Genomic DNA, 24,109 nt, shown 5'->3' on the forward strand with positions numbered 1-24,109 from the left:
GTCTCCTGTTTACCCTTGAGTAGCTTAGGTAAAGCACTCACGTAGCTCAGTTGTGTATGTGGTGCCACCTGCTGTCATGTTGGGTGATAACAGGGCCTGGAGAGGCTGGCTAAGTCACCAGCAGAGCAGTGTGAGAGAGGCCAGCTGAATGGTTACGGAGCACAGCGGTTCCAGTAGCTCCCAGACTGCACCATGGGGGGCGACAACCCGTCACAGTGGCGCAGCGAGCAGGGGGAAGTGCACAGCTTGTTGTTCTGGATGATATTTTCACTTCATTCACTTGTGCAAAGATTTTAAGTGAGACTTTATGTGTGGTGGCTGGAGATCAGTCAAAGTGAGAGTGAGGGAGCGAAGCAGCTTGCCCCAGCGGCTGCCTGTAGTGAAATGATAACTATTCTGGGCAGCGAGCCTTGGGTGCAAACCACGCCTTTCGGTCTGACCAATCAGAAGCTGTTCTATAGCTATGTCATATAATGCATTTTCCTGAATCAATCATATCATACCAAGATTTTAAAACAAGAGACCGCCCACATCCAACTGTTTGAAGATGTAAGATAAACCCTTTTTTAAAGTCTTTTGCTAACATGAAAAACAACACTGTGACTAAGATGAGTTTGGTAGTGAAATAAAGATTGCCAGAGTATGATATTAAAACTCTCTCTCTCAGCCCTGCCTGCCAACCCCCCCTCCCCCCCAAACAAAGGCTTGCTTTTTAACATTTTGCCTAAAGGAAAACTTCTGTAAAGAAATTACACACACACACACAAAGAGGCTAACAGAAAACAAAAAGAGCTTATGTAAAGCAGATAAGAGTGGATAAGAGCTATGACTGTTTCTCCCTCACTTTCTAACTTTTTAAATGCTTTTAAAGTTTTAACAAATGCACCTGTCTTTAAAGTTTTGCCTAAAGGAAAGAAGGCTTTAGATATATTCAAAACACACACAACCCCCGCCCCCCCCAAACTAGATCATGTAAAAGAGTTAACACTCTTTACCAGAAATAAGGAGTTTGTTTTCCCCCTCACCATATACAGCTTCTTCTTTCCTAATGTTTTTTTTAAAATCTAAACCAAGGATAAACAAACTTTTAAAACATTAATTACAGGGAACAAGCATGTAAATTTCTTTATTTAGTTTTGTACCAGGGGTCCTTTTAATTTAAGCTTTGTAAAGGGTGAATGTCATATCCCCATCATTTACAATAAAAGTTTTTAAAAGACTGCATAACTGCATGAGAGGAACAAAGCTATATTAGCATGCTTTTATACTGGACGACACTAAGAAAGCAGCTTATACAAAAAAGAGGCTACTTTTATTAAATGTAAAAGGAAAGTCTTGTGTTTTACAACAAAGGCATCTCATCTAAGATAAAGATAAAAACTGACACCCCAGGGTTAAAAACACAAGCCCTGAATAGCAGCACAAGCAATAAAATATACGTTGTAAATGAAGAGAAAGTCTTCCCCCCTACGCTCAGGAATTTTTCTTGTTTTTTCATGTTAGCAAAAAAATTAACACTCTGACTTAAATGAGCTTTGTAGTGAATTAAAGATTGCCGGAGTATACTAGGAAAACTCTCTGAAAAAATACACCAGCTTGCTTTTTAAGGTTTTGCCTAAAGGAAAACTGTAAATAAATTATATTAAACACACATAGGCTAGTTTAAAAGGAAATTAATACAAAACATGAAAAACAACTTATGTAAAAGAGGCTATTTTTTTTTTATTTAAACCAAGGAAAGTTTTTAAAAAAAAGATTTAGTTTTGTACCAGGAAGGAGTCCTTTTAATTTCAGCTTTGTAAAGTGTGAATGTCATATCCCCATCATTTACAATAAAAGTATATAAAGACAAAAGCCCTGTGGAATGAGGAACTGCATGAAGCAGTAAGATAAATATCCCCCCTCCCTTAATATTTGAAGCTTTTAAATATTGCAACAAAATATTATATATATATTAGGAATAAAGCTATATTACTTTTATAAAATTTTTAAAAGACAAAAGCCATGGCTTTGTGACTATATGAAGGTTAGAGCTAGCCTTTGACTATCTGAAGACAGACACACACACCACCCCCGACTTTTCCCCCCACAATTTAACACTTTCATGTTCTTTTGCTAAACATGCTGTGTTCAATCATATCAGATAAAGGGGTTTTTTTTAATAGTTTAACATGAAAAAACAGCATTGGTCATTTTTGAATTAGATGTTTCATAACAAGTCCTCTTTTAAGAATGTTTTGTATGTAGTGAGGCCTATTTGAAGAAGCAAGTATTTTTAAAAGGTGTTAACTTTTGCAGGGATAGCACAGGCTTAAATTTAAATAAAATGATTAAAAGCTATGCTATCACAAATTTTTAAAATAATGTAAATTTCTTTTTACATTTGAAAAAGATGCTACCTTTACTTAATTTCCATAACTGAATAATTATCATCTCAGCAACACAACAATTTTAGGCTAAATGACTTATCTAACAAGATTAGGTAAATATAGCTTACAGAAATGTAAATTGTGAAGAAATAAGTTCCTGGAGAAAAGCAATATTATACAAAACCCACACATAAAGAGGGGTTTTATAACAATAAAATAAAACATAAAGACATGTTATAGCTTTCTAAACAGTTAGAGAGGATATTTAAAATATAGCACTAGTTTCTTTTTCAACTTAAGTTTTTCACTTTTCCTCTTTCCTGGAGTGTTAATTCTGTCAAGCAGGCTGCAGTTCTTGTTGGCAGAAGGGCACAAATATTTTGTCTAACTGCTGTATAAGGCTCAGTCAGTTCAGTACAAATGATCTAAGTTGCCCGCATTCTCCACCAATGTTACCCCATCCATTTAGGGCACTTTGTTTATACCCTACCAAGGGCACAAGGCATGACAAGGTCAATTTAGGCACCCCCACCCTTTTCCTACTGAAGGCTCAGGATATAAGACACCTACTCTTTGCCACTGGGCTCAGGGAAAAAGCTGGTCAATTTAACTACTCGCCCCTACCCACAGGGATTGGGGCTGTATGGGTCTGTGTGGCCTTTTCTACTCTATTCTGCACCAAAAAGTTAAAAATTCTGCACACAATATTTTAAAATTCTGCAAAATTCTGCATATTTTATTTGTCAACATAACATAATATAATCACACCAGTTTCAATTATTTTGGTAATTTATTTCAAAATACCTGTCAGCAAGTACATTTGTAACAATACAGACAACAAAAAAGATTCAGGAAATGTTTTTTGACAAATAGATTCCTTATTAAATACAGAACTATGAGTAATAATTCATTTAAACTACAGTTCATATTTCCTGCACCCCTCAGAAGTAGTGCAAAGGCTTGGGGAGTCAGTGGTAACAGAGGAGCTGAGGGAGAGGGAAATAATTGCTAGGAAGGAGCCTGGGTATGAGCTTGAAGGGTTGTTGGGTATGGGTGGGAAAAGTATGGAACAGGTTCTTTTGCGGGGCAGGGAGGGATTGTTAGGAGCATCCCCCATGCAGACCCTGGCTGATCCCTAGCCTGTCCCATTCAGTCAGACACATCGGCTCCTGTCCCCATGTGTCCCTGCACCCCCATGTGTCCTTACACCCCCTGCCCACACGTGTCCCTCCTCCTAGACACCCACTCCCCCCATCTGCATGTGGCCCTGAACCCCCTTCTCCTATCCCCATGTGTCTGCCCCAACTCAGCCACCCCTTGCCCCCATGTGGCCGCACACCCCTCCCCTCTGTCCCCATGTGACCCTGTACCCTCTCAGCCAGACCCCTTCCCTCAGCTCCATGTGTCCCTGCACCCCCTGTCCCCATGTGTCTCTGTGCCCCCACTCAGCCATCCCCCTTTCCCCTGTAGCTTTGCACTCCCTCTGCCCATGTGGCCCTGCATGTCCACTCCCATTCAGCCTGTTCTACAGTCTGTCCTCCCCCACTAGCCCTCATGAAACCCTGCCTGACCCCACAGCAACCCCACACTGTCTTTCTCCCCATATCCCCTGTCTCCTGACCTGGCCCAACTGGCGCTGTGAAGAAGGCAGGCTGTCTCTTCCTTATCATAGCTGGGGCGGGCCAGGAGTGGCTGCTGTGTTCAAGTGCCACAGCACCCTCTGGTGGGAAAAAAGGCAGAACTGCAGCAAATTTTCAGCAGAAGCTATTTTCTGCAACAACAACAAAAATATGCACAGCACATGAAATATGTGGACATGCAGTGGTGCAGAATTCCCCCAGGAGTATTTTTACCAGTGAAAGGGCCTTACACAGCTGTGCTCTAAACATCTATTTATTAGCAACACACACAGAATGCATATACCAAGCAAATCTCTTATACTCAGCACTCCCAATGTACAGACAAATTTACCTGATGACCAGTCAGAATCCATTCATCTGGATTCCCAGAGATGACTCTGGGATGACCACAGTCATGCACAGGGGTCAGAGTTCCAGCACCTTGATGCTGAACTGCAGTCTGGAAATGGTTCCCAAAGAGCATTGTTTTTCATGTACATTATATAGGTAAAACTAGCTCCCTCCTTCAAATTTACTAAATCTATCACATTAGCCCACATTCCTAAATAACAAAAATTTTAGCCAATTACACACTGGAACCTATGTGTCCTCTTTCCTGCCCAAGTTTTTTTTTGTTTTTTGTTTTTTTACATTTTATCTTCCATGCCCAAATTGTAACTGAGTTATAACCTTCTCTGTTTATGCAAATGGTTAGCATAAATTCACTGGTCAGAGCTTATTTTATCATTTGTTGAGTGTCTTTCTGTATTCTCCCTAATTTCCCAGCATCTGGGTGTCTCTATTTTACAACCTGGGTGGTTATAACTCTTGTTAGGGACATTCTTGAGGTTGGGGTGCTTTATCAGTAGCAAAACATTCTTTTTCCCGCCCCCCCCCCCCCAATTTTAGTGGCGAACTCCCTGAGTTTCACCCATGGTTGGTTTAATATGTGGTGGGGGGTTGATCAGGTCTCAGCCCTACAGAGATGTCCTGAGTTTTAGGGGTATACTGATAACTGAATAAAATCTTTTTTTAGTGAAACAGTTTTGTAGATCACCCTTCTTTGTTAATTGTTATGCTTTAGGACAGGCAAGTTTTTGTCATTCAGAAATACTTTTTCCCACTGTGAGGTATTATCTCCCTCATCCAATGGACTATCCAAAATAATAAAACAGATTAACAAAAACATTGTGGGGTTACCTACTTGGAGATACATTATAGCAGTGCCTGCAAAGTAACAAATACAATTTTGTTTATTATTACCATGTCTAGAGACCCTAAAGAATTTTTTTGGTTTTATACAACACTTTTATGCAAACTGTAACCCTAGATGCTTTACAGCGTTAAATAATATGAACCAGTAGATGAGACACCTGAGACATTGCTGAAAACAGAGGTGTCAGTGATCACTAAAGTCCTAATGCAGAGGCCCTAGAAGAAAATTAAAAGGCACAGCTGAAGCGGAAGATGGTATGATTTAAGAGGGTTTCTGGGGCTACTTTGAAATGCCCAAATGCCCCAACAGCCTGTAAACCTCATGCATAAGCACCTGCGGGCCCTTGTTTGGTAGGTAAAAATCTGATTATAGAAATCCGATAATAGAATAAACTACCAATTTGGGGCATCTACCCTGATTTTGACAGTCTGCCCTGAGGTAGGCACTTATGGTTGTGAGCCACTCCAGGCAGCGTGACAGATGGGGTAGTGGTAAGTTGATGTGGAGTTGCCAGAGACTGACATTGAATTGCGCGTCCTTTCTGGACAATTTCAGCACCCAACCTGTAAATGGGAATTGCAGCCCATGCAGCCACACAAGTGTCACAAGAAGGAGTAAAGATCCTCCATAACTGGTCCAGGACTCTCAACCTCACCATCAAACCTGAAACCTCCAGCCTGAAGAAAAATGCATGTTGTTATTATATAGGAAGAAGGGCCTCTCTTCTTGTGAGCATAATCAGAGCCTGCCTGCTCTTAACATGGCTTTATCTGTACTGCAGTGTAGTGTCTAATAAGCTGGCTGTTTGGTTAGAGAAGGTGTTTACTAGAAACCACCATCCTTTCTCTCTCTTCCTTCCTCTGCCCATGATTATATTTTCACTTCTACATCCAGGAAGCTGGTTTGTGGGGAAGACTAAAATATCAGCTGGTTCCTGAGCTGTGATTGCTTTTCAACACATGACAACTGGAAACCCCCAAGCACCCTGCCAGCCACAGAGCACTGACTCCATGGGGAAAATGAGTGGGTGCTCAGCACCCACAGGCAATAGTGGTTCTGTGGCCCCGGCCACGGATCGGCAGTTCCCGGGCAGCCCTGCCCACACTGATCAGCCCGGTAGGCGGCTGTGCTTATCAGCTGTTTGGCGGGCTCCCCTGAATGCAGCCCTGCCCCCCCCCCCCATCAGCTGTTTTGTGGCACCTGGGCTGGCTGCAGCAGGGGCTGACCCAGCCCTGCTTCAGCCCTGAGTGGGGCCTCTCCTCCAGCAGCCTCAGGGAGCTGCTCCAGCCAGCGGTAGAGGTAGGTGAGCAGCAAGCGCAGGACTCCCTCTGCTCTGCAGAAGCCTGACCTGATCAGCAGCAGTGAAATGCTGCTCACCTGGGTCGCCCCACCTCCTACCCAAATCTCCTGGGAGTCTCCAACTCCCAGCCTGTTCCAACTGCAGGCAGCACTAGATGAGTCTCCTTCCAGGCAGAGGGAGCTTGGCTGGGAGTGGGTGGGACCCACTGCAGTGTCAGGAGAGTTCACCCATGGGTGCAGTTTGGGGGGCTCCCAAACAGAGGCAAGGTGTGGGGGGGGTACATGCAGAGCCACTGCCACTGCCTTTCTCCATTTCTGTGAGTGCTGAGCGGCTCTGCCTGAGTGGGGAGGTGTCTGTCCTCTGGGGTGCCACTTAGGGGGAGAAAGGAGGACTGTCCTGGTCCCCCAGGATAGTAAAAATTTGGGGGCAAATTTGTCTCTCTCATTCCTTCCTTGCACCCATGCATCCTTTATCCAAAATACTCATTTAGCACTGAGGTTAAATAGGTGTTAACAAAATCAGACAAAACAAAGAGTTTTTTCAAAGTGTGATTTAAAATCCCTTACCTTCTCCATTGCTCAATTTTCTGTCTCTTGACTCTTGTGATGTTATCATTTCACTAGTTCTCCTGTTATCGTAGGCTTTGTCTGGACTAGGGTTTGTTTTCCTGTTGTAATTGATTGCCAATTGCTTGTTAAATGATTGTAAATGCTAATCTAGATCCAAACATTTGCAGAGTATCAGGATATGGGAGCTTAGCTTGGACAAATCACAAAACTTGGTGGTCCAGAAACAACATTTGTGGAGAGCCTCAGTTATCAACATAATTAGCATTTACAATCAATTAGCTAAAATTATAACAAGACCACCAATTCTAGTCTAGACAAAGCCAAAGCATGAGTCCTCCAGGCTAGATGGAACCTGGATTTTTAATGTAAAAGGAGGCAACATAAATGTATCTTTCCTCCCACCAAAAACCCAAACAAACATACAAACAAACAAAAACCCACCGAGGCCCCAAATCATCATGCCTTCTTTACACATCAGAAGAAAATCAAACAATGGCACAGTCTTAGTTATTGCCCCTTTATAGATCACCTTTAAAAATGAAATTATCCTTTACATTCCTAATTCCTCAAAATCAGGGTAACTGCCGACTTTGTGGGGCTGAAAGACTGGAGCTGGATTTCCACCATTGCATGTACATATAGAATAGTGTGCCGGGAGCACAACAGAATAGGTTAGGGTAAGAGAAAGTTGATCAGGGGCAAGGCCCTCAAAAAACCCTTGTCTTGAAAATAGCCACAGGGTTGGTTTAGTAGTCAAGATTTTTTATGTTGTTTAAGTGAGATACAGTCTGTCATAAATATAGAGGGAAGGGTAGCAACCTTTATGTATCTAGTAGCATAAAATCCCTCCTCGGCAGCTATACTGGATTGCTTTACCTGTAAGGGGTTAAGCAGTTCAAATAACCTACTTGGCACCTGACCAGAAGGACCAATGATGAAAGAAGATACTTTCAAATCTGGGGGGGTGGGGGAAGGATTTGTTGTTGTTCTCTTTTGTTGTTCCCTCTCTGGACAGAGGGAGAAGCCAAGTAGGCACAATATCTCCTGAAAATATACCCGGAATTAATGTTCCCTCTAATTTTTAACAAGCCGTGTACACAAAAAATTTCTTTTGTGCAAATTTTTGACATGCCGTCTGCACAAAAAATTTCTTCTGTGCAAATTGTGCTTCTGTGCAAATTTTTGTGCACACGGTGTTTCGCTGTGTGCATGGGGTTTAGGATCTGTGTGCACGTGCACACAGCTTAGAGGGAACAATGCCTGGAATAATCCATCTAAAACCACAGAAATTGTAAGTAGAGCAAGGAAATGCTTTAGGTTACCTTTTGTTTTGGCTTGTGAATTTTTCTATGCTACAGAGGTAGTTTTATTCCTGTTTTTGTAACTGTGAAGCTGAGCCCAGAGGGGAATCCTCTGTGTTTTAAATCTTTTTATTACCTTGTAATACCTTGATTTTCCAGGTGTGATTCTTTTACTTTTTTCTTTATAAATAAAGTTTTTCTTTTAAGAACTTGATTGATTTTTAGTGTCCTGAAGACAAAGGGTCTGGTCTGTGCTCACATGGCTAAGGCAATCGATTGGTATATTAGTCTCAAGCCTCCCCAGAAAAGGGGGTGAAGCGGCCTGGGGGGATATGTTGGGGGGATAGGGATTCCAAGTGACCCTTCCCTGAATTTTTGTGTAAATCACTTGGTGGTGGCAGCAATACCGTCCAAGGACAAGGAAAGGAATTTGTGCCTTGGGGAAGTTTTAACCTAAGGTGGTAGAATATAAGCTTAGGGGGTCTTTCATGCGGGTCCCCACATCTGTACCCTAGAGTTCAGAGTCGGGGGGAATACTGACACAGTCCCACTAAAAAAATTATGTAACATCCAAATTTTACACTACTTATAACTTTTTTTTTTTACACATACTTGGGGCCCAAACTATGGGTCTGATCCTGATAATACTCTCTTGGGAAAAATCGTGGATAATTTCCACCATCCACTTCCCTTCTGGGAAAGCAATAATTAAAACGTTATTTTGGGGCTGGGTAGAATTTATGGTGCAAATTTAGGTAATTTGATCAAGCAAATATATGTCCTCCCCCCTGCACTGTGACCTTCTTTTAATTTTCAAAGTACTCTAAAATCCACATGCATAATGAGATTATTGAGGATATTTGTATGCCACAACAGGGGCAATGCAAGTTTGGAGTAATTTGGTTCAGGCATTCCTCAGATACTGCCCCCCCCCACACACACACACACAATAAAAAGATTTTAATATTCCAGAACTGATATGCATAGTGAGATTACCTTGAACAGTGGTATTCCACAACTGAAACTGAGGTAGAGGGGGACTCCCATTGCGAGGAATGGGTCATTTCACACAACCCACAGCTATTGTGTTAGACTATTCATCTCTTTGGCGTGTCCTAATTCATCTGAGCATGCACCACTGAGATGAATGGGCCATTGCACACATCAACAGTTCTCCTGTACTGCAGAGGGCTATGCAGAGCCCCTTCCTTTACACTAGCTCCCTGCTATTCCTCTTGCTGCCTCCAGCTGGTAGATGTGCTCCTAAAAGCCCATCAGTTACCATCCTCCTTTCTTCCCATGGCCTGTCCAGCCCTACCGCGGGCATGGTGGGGCCAGGAGGAGGGCAGAGCTGGTAGTTAACGTGACAGATCATCATTCCCCTGCCACAGGTGCCCTCCAATCATGCCCCCTCACTAATACCTCTTCCTTCAGAAACAAGGGAAATTAACTGCCCAAAAACGTCATTAATGCAGGCCTTGTTTACACTACAGCGTCTTTGCCAGTATAGCTATGCCAGCATAGCTATCCTGGCAGAGCCCCCTCATGGAGACATAGGGTAAGCTGACAGAAGTTCTGTTGACATAGCTACATCACCTTGCCAGACAACATTAGCTAAGCTGACACAGAACCATTCTTCTCATAGCATAATTGTGTCTACAGTAGGGTTTTTGCTAACATAGCTATGTCAGCCAGGGGTGTGAATTTTTTTTTTTCATACTTCTAGAGGACATAGCTATGCTGGCAAACTTTGTAGTGTAGATTAAGGCCTGCAAAGTTAGGTCAATGTAAATCACCTTGCGTCAACCTAATTGTGCATGTGTCTATACTCAGATTTGTCTCCTGCTGATGTAGGTGCCCCGTTACAGTGACAAAGTAACACCACCTGTCAGGGTTCCCTCCCCACTCTGAACTCTGGGGTACAGATGTGGGGACCCACATGAACAACCCCCTAAGTTTATTTCTACCAGTTTAGCTTGAACATTCCCCAAGGCTCAAATCCCTTTTGTCCTTGGACGGTATTCGCTGCCACCACCAAGTGATTTAAACAAACATTCAGGGAGGGCTACTTGGAGCCCTATCTTCCCCAGAATATTCCCCCAAGCCCTTACACCTCCTTTCCTGGGGAGGCTTGAGAATAATATCCTAACCAATTGGTTACAAAGTGAGCACAGATCAACCCCCCCTGGGTCTTAGGACACTGAAAATCAATCAGGTTCTTAAAAGAAGAATTTTATTTAAAGAAAAGGTAAAAGAATCACCTCTGTAAAATCAGGATGGAAGATAACTTTACAGGGTAACAAAAGATTCACAAACACAGAGGAACTCCCTCTGGGCTTCGTTCAAAGTTACAAAAAACAGGAATAAACCTCCCTCTAGCAAAGGGAAAATTCACAAGCTAAAACAAAAGATAATCTAACATGCCTTGTGTCATAAATATAAAGGGAAGGCTAACCACCTTTAAATCCCTCCTGGCCAAAGGAAAAAACCCTTTCACCTGTAAAGGGTTAAGAAGCTAAAGATAACCTCGCTGGTGCCTGACCAAAATGACCAATGAGGAGACAAGATACTTTCAAAGCTGGGGGGGGGGGGGACAAAGGGTTCTCTTTGGCTGTGTGTGTGGGTTGGTTTTTTTTGTTTTTTTTTGCCGGGACCAGAGCAGGAATGCAGGTCAGAACTCCTGTAAAGGGCTAATAAGCAATCTAGTTAGATATGTATTCGATTCTGTTTTGTTTAAATGGCTGATAAAATAAGTTGTGCTGAATGGAATGTATATTCCTGGTTTTGTGTCTTTTTGTAACTTAAGGTTTTGCCTAGAGGGATTCTCTGTTTTGAATCTGATTACCCTGTAAGGTATTTACCATCCTGATTTCACAGAGGTGATTCTTTTACTTTTTCTTCAAGTAAAATTCTTCTTTTAAGAACCTGATTGCTTTTTCATTGTTCTTAAGATCCAAGGGTTTGGGTCTGTGTTCACCTATGCAAACTGGTGAGGATTTTTATCAAGCCTTCCCCAGGAAAGGGGGTGTAGGGCTTGGGGGGATTTTGGGGGGAAAGACGTTTCCAAGTGGGCTTTTTCCCAGTTATATTTTGTTAGACTCTTGGTGGTGGCAGCAATAAAGTCCAGGGACAAAAGGTAAAATAGTTTGTACCTTGGGGAAGTTTTAACCTAAGCTGGTAAGTATAAGCTTAGGGGGGTTTTCGTGCAGGTCCCCACATCTGTACCCTAGAGTTCAAAGTGGGGAAGGAACCTTGACACCTTGCCTGACTTTACTTACTATTTTTGTAATATTAGAGACTGGTTCAAGATTGGTTGGAGGAGATGGATTTCAGCCTGGCCTCTTTCAATCCTGGGAGAGAGAACACCCAACAAAAAGCACAAACAAAGCCTCCTCCCCACCCCCCGATTTGAAAGTATCTTCTTTCCCCATTGGTCCTTTTGGTCTGGTGCCAACCAGGTTATTTGAGCTTCTTAACCCCTTACAGGTAAGGAGGAATTCAAGGCTACCCTTAGCTGTATGGTTATGACACCACCTCCCCTGAATGGTGTTGAGTCATGGTTGACCCTACTGTGGTTGACGCAGTGTGAATATAGACATTGCATGACCTATGTCAAGCCTACCAGTCCTCCAGCAGCTGTCCCACAATGCCCAACACTGACCGGTCTGGTCACAATTGTAAATACCAATTCCCAGGGGTCACATACACCAGAAGCCAATTCCTCCCCTTTAAAAAGCCCACATATATTTGGAATGATTGTCCAGCTTGGTGAGCACACCTAGCAGCTCTCCATGGCTGTGTGCAACTGCCCAACTGATTGTGCCAGCTACAGATGCGCCTCACATAGGGAACAGACAGGTTAGGAAAACCTTGTTCACCAGACCTTAACACCCCACAAGGAATTCCCCTCCATTTGAAATAGATAAAGATACAAGCTAAACAACACATTCAACTCACTAAAACGCAAAACCTTCACTTCTGGCCTCAGCAACACTAACATATTTATGGCTGACGCATGTAAACTGGTATATGGGACCATGGGGAATATATGAGATTCATCCCTGCTTGCTTAGTACCCTCTTCAATGCAAGCACTGTGTTTCAGAATCCTGCTGGCAATGCCAGTCTAACCTGCCTTCTCTGGCTTGTCAAATTGGGTTTCAGAGTAGCAGCCGTGTTGTCTGTATCTGCAAAAAGAAAAGGAGTACTTGTGGCACTTTTCCAAGTACTTTAGTTTTCCAAATTGGGTTTATAACTGCTGGTGAATCACAGTGCTACGCATTAGACTGCTTCCCAGGGTGGTGAACCACCTGTGGTTCATTAATTTTATACCAGTGTAACTCCACTGATTTCACTGGGGTCGCTCCAGATTTACACTGCTACAAGTGAGGAGAGAGTCGGGCATAAGCGCTGAGTCTATGGGTGCTCCGGGGCTCAAGCACCCATGGAAAAAAAAAACAGTGGGGGTGGTCAGCACCCACCAGCCACAGCTTTTCAGCTGGGCTGCCGCTCAGCTGTTTGGCAGCTGGTGTGGAGCCTTGAGGGAGAGGGCAAAGCCGGGGCAGGAAGAGGCAGAGTGAGGGCGGGGCCTTGGTGGGCGGGCGGAGTGGGGCAGGGCCTTGGGGTGGAGCACCCACTGGGAAAAATAAAAGTCAGTGCCTATGCTGCCAGCTCAACAATACTTAGGGCTACAATGTAGAGGTGGATGGGCACGTTTTGTGCATGTACGCATGCATGTGTGTGCACATGCCCCATCTCAACGCTCCCTCTGCTGAAATCCTCACCTCTGCTTTCCTTACCTCTTGGCTGCACTATTCCAACTCCCTTCTCCACGGCCAGCTCATGTTCCCATTCTCAAGACTGCTGAGACCCACACGCACACCATACTCATTTTATGAGTAAAAAGATGTTTTTCCTCACTGCCAGTGCCACAAACTTCTCCAAACTTCCTCTGAGAGCCAAGATGGGCTCTCTCCTTCATCACCTGCAAGGGAGACCCAGCAGGAGAAATTCTGCCCCCAGTGTCTTCACATCTCCCCTCAGTTACACCTGCACCATGCCACTGACTTCAAATGTCATTGCAGATAGAGTTTGGCCCTGCAACTGGAGCTTAGGCCAAGATCATCCCCAGTGCAGGAAACGGGATAGGAAACCTCAGAACTTCCTCAGGATCGTGCCATCGGGGAAGGGTCTGTTCCCTGCCTGCACAACTAAACAGGCCCACGTGACAGACCTTCACAGATCACAGGCACCAGGGCTGTTCCCAGAGAGACCCTCTGTCTTCAGTCATTTCTGATGTCCTGTCAACCCCTCCTTGGCACCGATGGCTGGGGACGGCTCTGAATCTGTTTTAAGGTTGAGACTATCCTGCAATCTGATCCCAACAGGGGAGAAGGGATAAGCCTTAGTAACCAGGAAAGAGGCCACAAGCATGTGATCAGAATCATGACAATTTATTTATAACATTAATTATATGGTGCTGAGGGGTTTTCCTCAGCACTATATCAAACCACTTTGCCAGGGGGAATTGCTGCATGAAGAGATGAGCAGAGAGGATCCAGCAGGGCCCAGAATACAGCTCCGTCACTCACGCATTTTCCTGCTCAACATTAGCTATGATGGGGAAAAGAGAGTGTGAGAGAGTTACAGAGGAATCAATGACTCACAGAGGAGCAGCTTTTCCTCTTGTAGGTCACCTCATTCTGAGCATAGAAGCTGCAGAGACACTGCCCTGCCCAGGCTAGGGCTTCTCTGCCACAGTGGCCGGACATATCCCTAGAATATTCAGGGCTTCAGCCCTGACCCCTTTCCCAGCAGTGTTGAGTCATCCCAACCCTGGAAGATCGTTTTTCATTAATCTGTTTTGCTTTGCAGCCTGTTTAAAAACAGCCCTGATGAGAAGAGGGATCCCAAGCGTGGGTTTTGGAAGGACTTACTCTTGCTCTGTCCCAGAGACAGGTACAGAAAGCAGAGACTTGTTTTGACTGAGTGGGAGAACGTAATCTTGGGACTAACCAAGCCTGCTGCCTCAGACTCAAGGCCTGAATCTGGAACTTGACAATGCGGGGGAGTTGGTGTTCCCTTCTCCCCTGAGCACCGAGGGGAGCTGGCAGACTACCCCCGGACATGGGGCAAAAGAGAACAGCAACTTTTACAACCCTCCAGACATGCTGAGAAGACTCAGGCTTGATTTCTGCTCTGTTCTACCTCAGAAGCACTGGGCAGTCTGAAAACCTCACAGTCATCTCTTCATACGCTACCTTTGCTGCAGGGGGCACTGTACTCGGCGATGGCAAATTCATCTGGAAGACACAAGGGAAGGGAGATGTGATCAGGGCTGTGTGAGACCCAACCAGGACTCCTCACACTTCCACCAGGCCCTCTGCAGAGAGCTGGCACCGCACCAGAGATCTCAGGGAGGAGGGGAGGGAGCCCTCTCTCCAGGGGCACCGGGGGAACCTTGCTGGGCTCCATGGGAGGAAGGCAAAGGTTACCCCAAGGCTACAGTGCAACAGGCATCTCCAGTGGGTCAGTGCCAGGTGCCCTAAGTCCGTTTGCACCTCGTCTGACACATGACCGCCGGGGTTGCTGCTGGGCTCTGGTTTTGTCACCTCAATTTCCTAGCTGGGAACAGATGCATGAATGTGCCTCCTCTGGGTCACCCCCAGAGCTGGGATCTCAGGGCAGGATCTGAACCCAGGACCCTCCCAGATCCCTTTGGCTCTAACCTACCTGGATTAGCATCTTCCCTTTACAGGGCGCGAGGGGTCTGGGACCTCAGAGACTCCCATGGTGCGAGCATGATGTCAGTGCAGGATGATCCCTAGCATGTAAACGCTGTGTGCCCCACATTCTTATCCTGGAGCAGGTAAACGCTCAATCCCATATCCCAGCAGTGTGTGACTGTGGCTGTGACTGTGACTCTGAATGCACCTTCTCCCCCCTATGACAGGCCCACAGCCTCCACTGCTGCCAGCCCCACCCGCACACGCACCCGTCTCGTAGTAATCATAGACTTTCACCACCGCCGGCTTCAGGCTCTGCACGGGGAAGTCCTGCTCCACCGCGAAGGAGAAACTCTGAGTCACGTTGCTCACCTGAGAGGGAAACAGACAAGGCACAGGAGGCTCTGAGATACTTCACCCCCTCCTTCCACATCTCTTCCCCCCATTAGTGCCGCCCATGATCCTGCAGGTCCAGCATCTGCCCCCCTTGGCTGCAGGGGCTGGCAAGGATTCAGACCCTGAGGGAGGTGGGATAAGCCCTGCCCGACCCCCTGGTACTCGTAGGTGGGGGGAGATCAGGGCCCTGGCTCTGTGTTGTGGGAGCAGGAAGTGCTGAAGGGAAACGCTGGGGAACAGCAGCTGCTGGGGGGGATACATAGGTTTGTCTTTCCCAGCTGAGGCTTGGGAGATCCCCTCCCCCCGGGCACTTCTATTGCGGTACATGGGGGTGACTCTTCCTGGCCCATCCCGGCCCCATGTGGCTGCTCACCTGCTCCATGTAGAGCAGCACGTGGTTGGTGCTCAGTTCTGTGCGGTGGATGTGGTGACGTCCTTCCAGCTGCCAGCAGCCAAGGGAGAGAAGCAGGGTGTTACTGAGCTCCCCTTCAAACTACCCCAGAGCCCTAAGGAATGGGATGCTTTCACAAATGCATAGAGTCCAAGGCCAGAAGAGACCCTTAGATCATCTAGTCTGACCAATATAACCATGGGTGTAGTTTGGGTACATTGGGGAGTGTTGCCCCACCAAACTGCAATCCTTAGGCAGGTGTGGAATTTGCCCCCTGCAACATGTGCAACCCCGTTGCCCGGACTGGAGCTGCCCCTCCCCCTCTAATACAGAAGTCAAACTACGCCTATGTGTGTAACACAGGCCAGAGAACTTCCCCGAAAGAATTCCTAGAGCAGATCTTTTAGACAAACATTCAATCTCGATTTAAAAATGGTCAGTGATGGAGAATCATTGGGATCTCTTTCTCCTGGTGCTGTAAAGGCGGAGTATGTGTCCCCATCCAGCTGGTGGACTGAGGTGTAAAGTGCACCTGAGGGGCCGGACCCCAATCAAAGGCAGCACCAATTCCAGTATACTCAACCTCAGTCAAACAGACCTAATAGTTCTTTGTCATTCTCTCGATCTTAGACTGGCTAACACTGTTTGCAATGCCAGGGGTCACTGCACAAGGTCTCCATAAGCCCCAGGCTGGAGTCAGACATGGAAGGAGCTGCTGCCTACACTGCAGATCCTGCAGCTGGGAAATCTGCAGGTGAAAGACTGATCTGAACTGGCTCCTGTGATAGAAGTGGGGTGGAGGCTCTCCAGTGGAAAAGAGGAGATGGGCTCCAAGAGACAGAAGACATGGGGGGCCCGACTGCTGGAGATGAGACCAGGCTGCACCCATAATATGAGGGGTCAGGAACTGGAGCCCACTGGGGACCAGATACCCCTCAGGTGGGGCTGAAGGCAAGGAGCTCGGGGGGGGGGGGAGGGGGGAGGCTATTGCCCATACACAGAATGGGCTATTACCTTCCTCACTGATGACTTCACAGGGATGAATCCTGACAGCATCTTAACGTCAACAATGACCATGTTGGAGACGGGGCGTTTCCCTGTGTAGCTGGGAGACCAAGCGGGAAATGAAACAAGGTTTAATACATCTCAGAACAGAGCTGATGCACCTCAACTCTGATTGACACAGATGGACACTCCCCCGACATGTAGCATCTCCCACCCCACCTGCTTGTCCACCTGCAATCTCCTGGAGTGACTCATCCCCATCCCTAGGGCTCAAAGGCACTGACTCCATGGGATCTCCAGGGCTGGAGCACCCCCAGAAAAAAAGTGATGGGTGCTTAGCACCCACCAGCAGCCCCCCCAGTGCCTCTCCCTCCCCCAGCACCTCCTGCCAGCTTCAATTAGCTGTTCTGAAGCGTGCAGGAGGAGCTTGAGGGAGCAGGCGGAGCAAGGGTGGGGCACGCTTGGGGGAGGGGGTGGAATGGGGTGGGAAGAGGTGGGGTGGGGGCATGATGGGGGTGGGAAGAGGCCAGGTGGTGGTGGGGCCTTCAGGGAAGGGGTGGAATGGGGGCAGAGCCTGCGGGGGGAGCACCCCCTGGCACATTGGAAAGTCGGCACCAAAGCTAGGGCTGCTCCGGAAGGCCTGGGCCTTTGAGGGAAGTTACCTGATGTTTATGGTGATGCTAAAAGTCCTGTAGACCTGGGGGCTGTCACACGTCTCAGGGACCGCGTGCACCTCCAGCGCGAACGGTGCCTCTTCTGGCTTGGGGAGCACATTGTACCTCAGGCTGGTCTGGAAGAGAATACACCATTCTATGTGGGCCTGTGCGTATCTCCTCTCTGCTTATCTCCTCTGCCTCCTTCCCCTGGTCCATCTCATTCCCTCCTTTGTCTTCTCTCTCTCTCCTTCCTCCTCGCACTAGCTCTCTGTCATAAATATAAAGGGAAGGGTAACCACTTTTCTGCATACAGTGCTATAAAATCCCTCCTGGCTAGAGGCAAAACCCTTTCACCTGTAAAGGGTTAAGAAGCTAAGGTAACCTCACTGGCACCTGACCAAAATGACCAATGAGGAAACAAGATACTTTCAAATCTGGAGGGGGGCGGGGGGAACAAAGGGTTGGTCTGTCTGTGTGATGCTTTTGCTGGGAACAGATCAGGAATGCAGCCTCACAACTCCTGTTAAGTTAATAAGTAATCTAGCTAGAAATGTATTAGATTTCCTTTTGTTTAATGGCTGGTAAAATAAGCTGTGCTGGATGGAATGTATATTCTTGTTTTTGTGTCTTTTTGTAACTTAAGGTTTTGCCTAGAGGGATTCTCTATGTTTTGAATCTGATTACCCTGTAAGGTATTTACCATCCTGATTTTACAGAGGTGATTCTTTTACCTTTCCTTTAATTAAAATTCTTCTTTTAAGAACCTGATTGATTTTTCATTGTTCTTAAGATCCAAGGGTTTGGGTCTGTGTTCACCTGTACAAATTGGTGAGGATTCTTATCAAGCCTTCCTCAGGAAAGGGGGTGTAGGGCTTGGGGGAATATTTTTGGGGAAGACGTCTCCAAGTGGGCTCTTTCCCTGGTCTTTGTGTAAGACGCTTGGTGGTGGCAGCATATGGTTCAAGGACAAGCCAAAGTTTGTACCTTGGGGAAGTTTTTAACCTAAGCTGGTAAGAATAAGCTTAGGGGGTTTTTCATGCAGGTCCCCACATCTGTACCCTAGAGTTCAGAGTGGGGAAGGAACCTTGACACTCCCCATTCCCTAACTTTGGCCATTCTCTCTCCTCACACCTTTTCCTATTTTCTCATCCTCATCCCCATCTCTTTCTCCCTTCCCTCCCCTACCCATCCCACCTCACCCTGCTATCTCCAATAGGAATGAGATGGGCTCCCCGCAGCAGCAGCCTCTCCCTCTCCACCTGCCCCAGAACCCCATACCTGCACGTAGACACATCCTTCTCCTCTCACCCCCATGCTGTAGTCCCCTAGCACCTCTGGCAGTGCCATACGCTGGAGCAGCAGACGGTTTGTGTGATCCACCTGGAACTGGGCCTGGAAATTCCCTGTGGATTGCAGGGTCACTGTGGACGCTCCTCCGCTCTTGGTGTAAGTAGAGGCTCCGTATCGGGACAACGCCTGGAGCGCCACCACTGTGTCCTGCCAGACAAGAGATGGGCCCAGGTGTCCAAGGGAATGAATGAGCCTTTTCTATGGGCCTGGAGCCCCTACCACACCGGCTCCTCCCACACAGCACTGCCCTGCTCAGAAAGGTCGGCTTTTCTCATTTCCACCCATCACTCCCACAAGCCATTCACCTATTCCTTGGGCCCAGATCCTCAAAGGTATTTAAGCACCTTTCTCCCACTGAAAGCAGCCAAGTGTCTAAGTACCTTTCGGAATGTAGGCCTTGGGATTTCTGACACTCCACCACAGGGAGCTGAGGGAAGAAGCCACCCACCCTCCTGTGAAGGACCAACCTGAAGGGACAACTGAGGGCAGACAGATAACAGAGGCAGATGCACCCATGTGTCTCAGCAGCAGGAAACCAGAATTACAACCCTACTGTGTTAACCAAATCCCTCCATGAAGTAGTCTTCCAGAGGGCAACACTTCGTGCACTGTCTTCAAGAGGGATATGTTTTGGGCTGCCTTTAATCAGGTGGCACTTTCTGGTTCTACATCACTCAGGATGGTGCCCCCACCCCACCAAGGTGTGTCTGGCAGTGACTGGCTGCTGCTGCTTCTCTGGGAAGGCCTCAGCTCCCGAGCTGGATTGGCCGGGCTGGATGGGGTCAGTGCTGGGGGGAGCTGGGGAAAGCGTCAGGCTCATGGATGCTCAGGGCGACAAGTCTGCCCTCTGTACACAAGAGCATCACTTGTCCAGTCTCCTGCCTCATTAGCCTGCTAAGGCCTGTGGGGATCCAATGTAGCCATACTCCATGCTGTGACTATCCCATGATCTAAACCCCTCAGAAACACAGGTTCTCTAAACCCTGCAGCGAGGGCACTGTCGCCCCATCCCCCTCCCCAGGAGAAGTCTGTGTCCTTTCCAGTGCTGGGTTATTCGTCCTTCTCTGGCAATCTGATATATATATCTCCTGCCTCCCCCTCCTGCCCTGGGTGTCTGAGGCTGGCGAGAGGAACCGCTCACCTGGGTGGAGGAGAAGCCCCCGTTGGGATTCTGCTGCTTGCTGATCCACTTTGCAATTTGAGCTGCTAATGACAGGTCTCCTTGGGATGGTGCTGGCTGCGCGGTGAGGTAAGCAAGGAGCACGTAGGACGTCATCTCCACCTCAGCGGAGGGAGCACGGGGGTGATAGAAGGGGAGATCGGCCTCTGGCTGCTTCCTGGGCCTCTGCCAGTGAACGGAGCCATCTGCAGTGGGAGAAGGGAGGGGGAGGAGAAAAGGAAGTGTTTATTACCGAATATCTGGCTGTTGCCAAGAGGGTTACTGACATACCATCACTGAGGCTGGAGAATGGAGTCCCAACCCTTGCTGGGCATGTCAATACAAAGCATAAAGATATTAATAATCCCTCTAGTGGGCTGATACATTCCTGGTGTGGAAACTCTCAGTGACTAATTAGATTGCTGCACCTGTGCCTGTGTCTCCCACATTTTATGAAGTCAGATCCCAAGAATGGCCAGTGCCAGGGTTTTTAAGGCTCATTGATCTAAAATGTGTGAAGAGGCTAAATAATCCCGACCTGCCGCAGTACAGACTGAAGGTTATAGCAATAACAATCTAACCCTTCTCCTGCCAGGCTGCGTAAGGCCAGTGGGCCAGGATGCAGAAGAAGGGCCCATAAACAGCTCTCACCCTCTTTCACAGCTTCCTTGTCAAGTGAGTCCAACAGTGCCCTGCGCTTCTCCTCCTTCCTTGCCAGGGTGAAGGCGTAGGCCATCAGTGCCTTCGTGTACACGTGCTTTCCTCCCTGGTCCGTGGCTGTCTCCAGGCAGAATAAAGCACTACGGACCACAGAGTGCTGCAGGGAGCATAGAGGGGAAACAATCAGTGTTTGCAATGTGACGATATGAGCTAGGCTTTGGGCACTGCCTATGCAGGCTGTCATCTCATGGCCACAGAGCACAGCTGGATTTAAATAAGAGGTGCAATGGATCTAACATAACACAGATGCTGGCAATGGGATGAGTGACTGTTTGACACCCGTCACTTGCATGGTCCCAGTGAACTCAGACTCTTGTAGTAATTTGGTCACCCCATCACTGAGGGCCACCGAGCACAGAAATGTGGCTTTAATGTGTCTAGCTGAGACTGCCTCAGCAGTTACAAAAATCACATTCCTGCCTTCCATGGGGTAGCCATGTTAGGTACGAGGCCTTCACAACTTGGAGAAATTAAGGTCATCTGAGGTGTCTAGGGCTATTTATTGAATTTTAACCAAGAAAATATGTGGAAGGCAAATGAAACAGACTCTGCCATGGATAGCAATGGGCCAACAGCTGTCAACTAGTCTACAATCCCTCCTAGTCATTCATCCAGTGGAAAGCATGACTAGATGCCTAGTATGTTTACAGAGACTATATAAAACGAACAGGAATAATGAAGAAGGGAGTAGCCACGCTGCCAGGCTGGGAAGCTTCCATCAGTCAGACCCATCTCAGCTGCAGCCTGACACACAGGAGACAGCGACTGAGCACTACAGCTCTTGTGACATGACTTCTGGATTCTTTATTTTTTTTTAATATGTACCAGAGCCAGAGCCAAAGCCTTTCCAAACTGTTTTTTTCCCCTCCTTTCCTTAGAGGGCAGGCTGCCACTATCAGGACTCGGCTGGATATAGGGAATGTGGGAGAGGGGAGGCCGCTGACCCAGGGGAACTCATGAAGGGGACTTTGTGTGTGTGAGTACGTACAGTGATGGGCAGAGGAATCTCCAGCAGTGCGATGGTGATGTAGGCAGAGAGCGTGACCTCATCGTCCACCCCGCCCTGCAGGGAACCACAGAGAGAGACACTAACCCCATGCAGCACCCAAAGCCTTTCCTCCTCTGGGCCCTGCACCACAGGAGCTCTCTACATACTACATCCTCATCCCCTTCATCTGCCCACTCTTGCCATGCCCCATGATAGCTCTCACAAATGGGTATGTCTACACTGCAGCTGAGAACGTGCTTCCTAGCAAGGCAAACATGCACACATTAGCCCCGCCCAAGCTGGCACACTAACAAAAGCAGTGTGGCCACGCGCGGCAGCTCTGTCTAGCTGCCCAAATAGAGCCATGCTCAAGCTTGGAGTATGTACTTGGGCAACTAGCCTGAGCTGCAATGGCCACACATGGCCACACTGCTATTTTCGTGTCTGTCTACCTGTGGTGGGAAGTACACTCCCAGCTGCCGTGTAGACACACTCTGTGTTTCTGTCCCCATTTAGCTCCCATGGTAGTTACCATGGATCTTCCCCCTCCTTTCTCCTCCCCATAGTAGGTCCCACGTACAGTACAGTATCTGCCCATCCGTATCTCCATGGTAGTTCCCAAGCCCATGTCATCCCCTGCTCCTCCCACCCTGGTCCCATGTGCTGAAGTGTCTGAGCTGTTCCCATGCGAAGTTGCAGCTCTCTCAATGGCACTGGAATCCTGTATGAGGCCCATGGGAAGCCGGCTGGGTGGATACATCACCTTTATGGCATTGTTAAGGAGCATCCCAGAGCTGCGGAAGCAGCCGTTGTCCTTCTGCTTGCCAGCGAGCCAGGCCAGAGCATCCTGGATGTGCTTCTCCTCGATGAAGATGTGAGAGCGGGCCTGCGCGAAGGACTTGAGGACGAAGGCCGTCAGCCTGCGACAGAGAGCGGGCAGCAGTGAGAGCTCCCTCCCATGCCCTGTGCTCGCTGGAGGAGACGGGGTCCTGGGGCATCACCAGCCTGAGGGGAAGCAGCAGGGCCCAGAGAGCTGGTGGCCATGGGGCAGAGAGCATGAATACATTGCCTCCACCTTCATACACCTCCATAGTCTCCTTCACACTGATTTCAGGCTCCAGTTCAAGCTCTCTCTTCCTGTTTATAAAACCCTCCCTGGACACAACCAGTCTCTAAACCTTATGGGCCCTCTTCATGCTAAATACAGCTCTTATAGTAGAGGGTCGCAGGGTTGCAAATATTGAATCTATATTTAAACAGGGATCCATGAGAGATCCAAGGAATTATACACCAGTTTGCCTGTACTTGGTAAACTATTCAAAATGACAATTAAAAATAGCATAATAAAGACTCAGAAGATCATGATCTGATGGGGTCTAACCAGCATGGCTTCTGCAAAGGAAAACTGTGCCTTACTAATCTCTTAGAATTCCCTGAACATGTCAATAAAGCACTGAATGAAAGAGAACTGATTGACATAATTTCTTTAGTAATCTCTTATGACAGACCTTCTCAAATGCCTTTTGTAAAGTCTAAATGAATTGAATAATCATGGGATGAGAGTCAAAGTGTTGTCATGGATCAGAAATTGGTTCAGGGATAGAAAAGAAAGATTAGGATTAAATGATCAATTTCATCACAGCAAAAGGCTAACAGTGGGGTGCTGCAAGGTTCAGAACTAGGACTGGTGTTGTTTAATATACCTATTAATGATCTTGATAATGGGAGATCGATTGCATAGCAATTCCTATGGTTCTCTCTAGCACCAGGATGTTCTCTACCTCTAACCCAGTTCCACCACTATGGGTACGAGAGTCTGCTCCTCTGCAGCTCCCTCTCTGGAACAGCCTCCCCTGGATCTCTCCATCTTTTTTCAAAAATGATCTGAAACCATCCCATCCCCTTTGCCTCTTCAGTTCTCTCTCTCCTCAGGCCCAGTGGGAACAGGTGCTTTTTATACACAGCAGGCTGATGAAGCCTATTCCCTTTGGTGTGATCTATGCCAAGGGACTGTGAAAGATCCAGCGAGCCCTCAGGCCTTTAACAGCATCACCAGTTGACTAACATTTAACATTTCCTTTATAACTATATACCAGAGGAGGTTTAGGGGAAGCATGACTGGCAAGACATCTCACCAGGTATTCCCCGGCTGCCTGAAATGCTCCCCAAATGTGCTGTAAGAGCCATCCAGGTGCTTGTAATTCAGCTGCCTCTGATAACCTGAAATGGAGAGTTAAAGCAGGATTTATACATCAGAAAAAACACCGTAGGGGTTGAGAGAGCAGCTCACCAGCTCAGCCAGTAAAGGAGTAGACCTGATGTGTACCAGCCAGCACCTGTACACAA

General features: G+C 47.2%; 1 protein-coding gene across 1 annotated transcript in view; it reads right to left on the reverse strand.

Moving 5' to 3' along the window:
* Window positions 1-13,812: 13,812 nt before the first annotated feature.
* Window positions 13,813-24,109, reverse strand: part of LOC102941922 (alpha-2-macroglobulin) — a 44,791-nt gene continuing 34,494 nt past the window's right edge. The window contains exons 26-37 of the mRNA XM_037912788.2: window positions 23,899-23,983; window positions 22,527-22,683; window positions 21,764-21,838; window positions 20,707-20,872; window positions 20,038-20,261; window positions 18,825-19,043; window positions 17,553-17,680; window positions 16,900-16,990; window positions 15,868-15,936; window positions 15,368-15,470; window positions 14,634-14,675; window positions 13,813-13,986 (exon numbers count right to left, since the gene is read on the reverse strand). Coding sequence (XP_037768716.1) covers window positions 13,961-13,986; window positions 14,634-14,675; window positions 15,368-15,470; window positions 15,868-15,936; window positions 16,900-16,990; window positions 17,553-17,680; window positions 18,825-19,043; window positions 20,038-20,261; window positions 20,707-20,872; window positions 21,764-21,838; window positions 22,527-22,683; window positions 23,899-23,983 — 1,385 coding nt within the window. The 3' untranslated portion in view covers window positions 13,813-13,960. The remainder of the gene's footprint in view (window positions 13,987-14,633; window positions 14,676-15,367; window positions 15,471-15,867; window positions 15,937-16,899; window positions 16,991-17,552; window positions 17,681-18,824; window positions 19,044-20,037; window positions 20,262-20,706; window positions 20,873-21,763; window positions 21,839-22,526; window positions 22,684-23,898; window positions 23,984-24,109) is intronic.

Source organism: Chelonia mydas, chromosome 1 (assembly GCF_015237465.2).
Source record: "Chelonia mydas isolate rCheMyd1 chromosome 1, rCheMyd1.pri.v2, whole genome shotgun sequence".
Classification (NCBI taxonomy): domain Eukaryota; kingdom Metazoa; phylum Chordata; order Testudines; family Cheloniidae; genus Chelonia; species Chelonia mydas.